The following is a 3,984-nucleotide window of genomic DNA, read 5'->3' on the forward strand; positions in this document are numbered from 1 at the left end:
AAGTCATTAAACCTAAAAAAAGACACACCAACACTGACTACACTTCAAGAAAATTACAAAATTTGACTGTGTAAGAGAGAGAGAGAGAGAAGCGGTGGTCCAGCTAAGTCTAAAGCTGACCGACTTTGAGAAGGAGGCGTGTAAAATAAGGAAGGAGAGAGGGAAGCGGGTTGTCTCTGTATGTGTCTGTGAGAGAGAGAGAGAGAGATAGATGAAATATTCTCTGTAGTTTTGCTGGGTTTTGGTTTTTTCTTGCGAGATTCAAACAAGGTGAAGGAGTGAAAGGAGATCTCTGTAAGAACTAAGAAAAATATCCGATACTGTAGAGTGTTTTTTGCTGAGGGTTTTGAATTTGTTGGATTAGAGCTTGGGGTTTGGTTTGTTGTTGTTTTTTTTTGTTTAGCAGAATCGGAGAATCAGGAGTTTAACAAACGGGTGAATTTTATCATTTTCTGTGCGTTATCGTCTTCTTCTTTGGAGTTTTGAGAAAGAAAAACAGAAATAAAGCTCTTGTTTTGGCTTTGTACGGTTCAAGCTAGCTTTTGAAGAAAGACTCTTGGTTCATCTTGTCCGAAAGTGCAACTAAAGGAAAAGATTGATTTAAAGAGTTAAAAGACACACAAAGTTTGTTAGAATTCATAATTTCAGATGCAGATGATGTCTGGAGATGGGTTTTCAATTCCAACTTCCATCAGAGGTTTTGCTCATCAGGAAACCAATCCAAACCCTAACCTTCCTCCTAATCCAGCTCCTGTACCGGTTGTGAAGAAGAAGAGGAATCTTCCAGGAACTCCAGGTGAGCTATAGCTAGCTAATCCCTTTTCATTCTTTTCTCTCTTTCTTTCTTTTTTGGGTTTTTTTTTTGGGGATGGGGGAGTTCTGTTCTGCAGCTTTCTGCTGATAGGTCACTTTTAATTAGTGGGGTCATTTTGATGTGTCAAAAACACAGATCCAAACGCAGAGGTGATAGCTCTATCGCCTAAAACACTCATGGCCACAAACAGATTTTTCTGTGAAATCTGCAACAAAGGGTTTCAGAGAGACCAGAACCTCCAGCTTCATCGACGAGGGCATAACCTGCCATGGAAGCTTAGGCAAAGAACAAGCAAGGAGGTTCAAAAGAGGGTATACATCTGCCCTGAGAAAAGCTGCGTTCATCACGATCCATCAAGGGCACTGGGAGATCTTACTGGAATTAAGAAACATTTTAGCAGAAAACATGGCGAGAAGAAATGGAAGTGTGAGAAATGTTCGAAGAAATACGCTGTTCGATCCGATTGGAAAGCCCACAACAAAACTTGCGGAACTCGAGAGTATAAATGTGACTGCGGAACACTCTTTTCCAGGTACAAACTATAAATTGATTTCGATCTTCTTCTTAGTTACCTACCACTTCTGAGTTAAATCTTAGGTTTTATTTATAATTAAGTTTGGGATTTAGGATTCTTGTTCCATCATAGAAGAATCAGAAATAAATGCTCACGTAGAAAGAAAGAAAAAAAATACTAGAACTAGAACTTGAGAAGAGAATAAATAGAAGAGAGCTTTAATTAATGAATGACCCAATTAATGTTTGTGTTTATTACTCTCAGAGGAGTATAAATCGGTGAGATTCTGTTTTGTTTTCTAATGGGTTATAATTTATGAAATATGTGAAACAGGAAGGATAGTTTCATCACACACAGAGCCTTCTGTGATGCTCTAGCAGAAGAGAGTGGTAGACTCATTTCAGTTGCAGCACCAACCAACCTAAACTTCGGACCTGATTCTTCCATCAATGACACCACAGCTAGCCTCCCTCATGGTTTCGGCAGCCGTGGAGGTGGTGGTGGCGGTGGCGGAGGAGTAGATGTTGCGGGAATGCATCAATTGAGTCAGCCCAGGTTGTCGCTTTGGCTGGATCATCAACATCATCAGGCCAATTCTAATCACATAAACATGAACATGAACATGAACATGAATCCTATCGATTTGCAAGCCAATTCGAATGCTTTCTTGCCACCCAATTCCACCGGTTTGCCTGAATTGATGCAAATGGCATCATCTAGCAATCTCTTTGGGTCTTCTTCTTCTATGGTGGACTTCGGAGGTTGCATGCAGCAGCAATGGCTGGATCGGTCATCTACAAGTGCCAGTCTCTCGTTGTCTACATCTCCAAGGGCATTAAAGGAGGAAAGCCAAGGAGGTAACAACAACAATAACAACAAAGGGCATTTGGTTGAAAGCTTAGCTTCTTTGTACTCATCTAGCACCACTGGTACTCATTCGGCTCAAGCACAGCAAGCGAGTCCAGCTCACATGTCAGCCACTGCACTGTTACAGAAGGCAGCCCAAATGGGTTCCACTAGAAGCAGCAACGCCAGCCACGCAAACCCCAACAACCCTTCGTTTCTCGGTGGCTTCGCAGTGCTCAGTTCTTCTGCTTCCTCTACTTCCGGTAATGGCAATGTCAACACAAGTACCACAACAGGCTTCAACGATCTAATGAATTCGATATCCAGCAGCACCGCCACCACCACCACCACCGGAGGTATTGGTGATGGAATGATGGGTGGGTTGAACTTGAGATCTCTGATGATGGCTCAAGGTGTTAAACAAGGCGGTTCAAACTCAAACGCAAACGCAAACGCAAACGAAGTGGAGCATAGCCTAACGAGAGATTTCCTGGGCGTCGGAGAAGACGCCGGCCGCCCATACTTGCAGCAGGAGTTGGCGAGGTTTGCTTCCATGGGGGATTTGAGCCGCCACCACCACCACCACCACAATGGCAACCACTGATGACTCATCCATTACTGAAACCTATGTCGTGTGTATATCTGTCCATCTCTGCTGAACGGGCCGAGTGGTCGTCGTCACATCAATGGGACACTTTGGCAGCGAAGTTCGTCAGATAGAGAGATAGACAGACACTCGGCGATGGCTGCCATTGCACAGTGATGCAGAGAATAACGAGAGAGATAGGAAGAGTGGGAAGAACAGTTAATACCAGTCATTAGAGGTAAGAGAGAGAGAGAGAGAGAGAGAGAGAAAAACACAGAAAGAGACCGGAACAGAAGGCTACCCTGTACGGCTGTGCATGTGAGAGAAGCAAAAGGGTAGGGGGAGTGAGACAATGCATGCAGTGATGACTGCATGCTTGCTTGTTCATGCAGCTTCTGTTATTTTCTCGCATTCCCATCGTTTTCCTTTTGAAACTGAAACCACCAAGAAACTCCCAGGAGAAAACTCGTTGACCATCGGTCAATTTTATGAAGCTATAACGTCAACCTCCTCTCAATGTAACATTAATAATCCTTTTTTTCCCCTTTTCTTCTTTCTAGTAATTTATAAATTTTCTTTTTCCCCATTTTTTATCCCCTAGTCTTCCTTTCTAATATTTGAGGTAAGGAGGAAGTTTTTAGTAGCTCCATCACTAAACGTATCCTTCTTTAGTTCAATGCAAGGGTCAGGTAAGAAGGAGGTTTCCTAAGCTAGCTCCTTAGTCCTTATCATGGGTGAAGGAAAACTCCTTCCTTGAGGTAATCTACGAGTAGTTTTCCATAGAAAATAAGTAGGAGGCCATTGCGAGCAGTAAAAAGGAGAGTCATTTTATAGATTAAAAGAGTTTAAATATTTAGGGGACCGAACAAAAATGATTTGGGAGAAATAATATGAAAATATATGAATAGACTAGCTTTCAAAAACTCAATTGTGGTAAATAAATTTGGGGAAAAAGAATGCTAATCGATTGTGTGGTTAGCATGGTTCCTGCGTCTAGACACACGTTGATGCTTTTGTGTGTGAAAAGATCGTTCAGCCCTCAATGAAATCGAAAATGGCATCCAAACCAATGGATCTATGTGCACTTTCATTGGCTACCGCGTTGGTGTAGAGGCTACATGACTAGTTAGCCGCATGCAAGGATGATCAATGGAAATTATCGTGGTCGGAGAAGATGAACTTCAGTCAACTCAGCCGTTTCGAGAGACACGTGGTAGATTAGGG

General features: G+C 42.5%; 1 protein-coding gene across 1 annotated transcript; it reads left to right on the top strand.

Moving 5' to 3' along the window:
* The first annotated feature begins 626 nt into the window (after positions 1-626).
* LOC122653633 (zinc finger protein JACKDAW-like) lies at positions 627-2,799 on the top strand. Its single transcript, XM_043847538.1, has 3 exons — positions 627-796; positions 950-1,346; positions 1,662-2,799. The coding sequence occupies exons 1-3, from the start codon at positions 649-651 to the stop codon at positions 2,776-2,778; spliced, it is 1,662 nt and encodes a 553-aa protein (XP_043703473.1). The 5' UTR covers positions 627-648; the 3' UTR covers positions 2,779-2,799.
* Positions 2,800-3,984: the final 1,185 nt, after the last annotated feature.

Source organism: Telopea speciosissima, chromosome 3 (genome assembly GCF_018873765.1).
Source record: "Telopea speciosissima isolate NSW1024214 ecotype Mountain lineage chromosome 3, Tspe_v1, whole genome shotgun sequence".
NCBI classification, from domain to species: domain Eukaryota; kingdom Viridiplantae; phylum Streptophyta; class Magnoliopsida; order Proteales; family Proteaceae; genus Telopea; species Telopea speciosissima.

Bases quoted from the DNA above. Each gene is read 5' to 3' on its own strand.
- LOC122653633 (XM_043847538.1), top strand. From the start codon at position 649: ATGCAGATGATGTCTGGAGATGGGTTTTCAATTCCAACTTCCATCAGA. The intron at 797-949 runs GTGAGCTATAGC...TCAAAAACACAG, and splicing joins GAATCTTCCAGGAACTCCAG to ATCCAAACGCAGAGGTGATA. The intron at 1,347-1,661 runs GTACAAACTATA...TATGTGAAACAG, and splicing joins TGCGGAACACTCTTTTCCAG to GAAGGATAGTTTCATCACAC.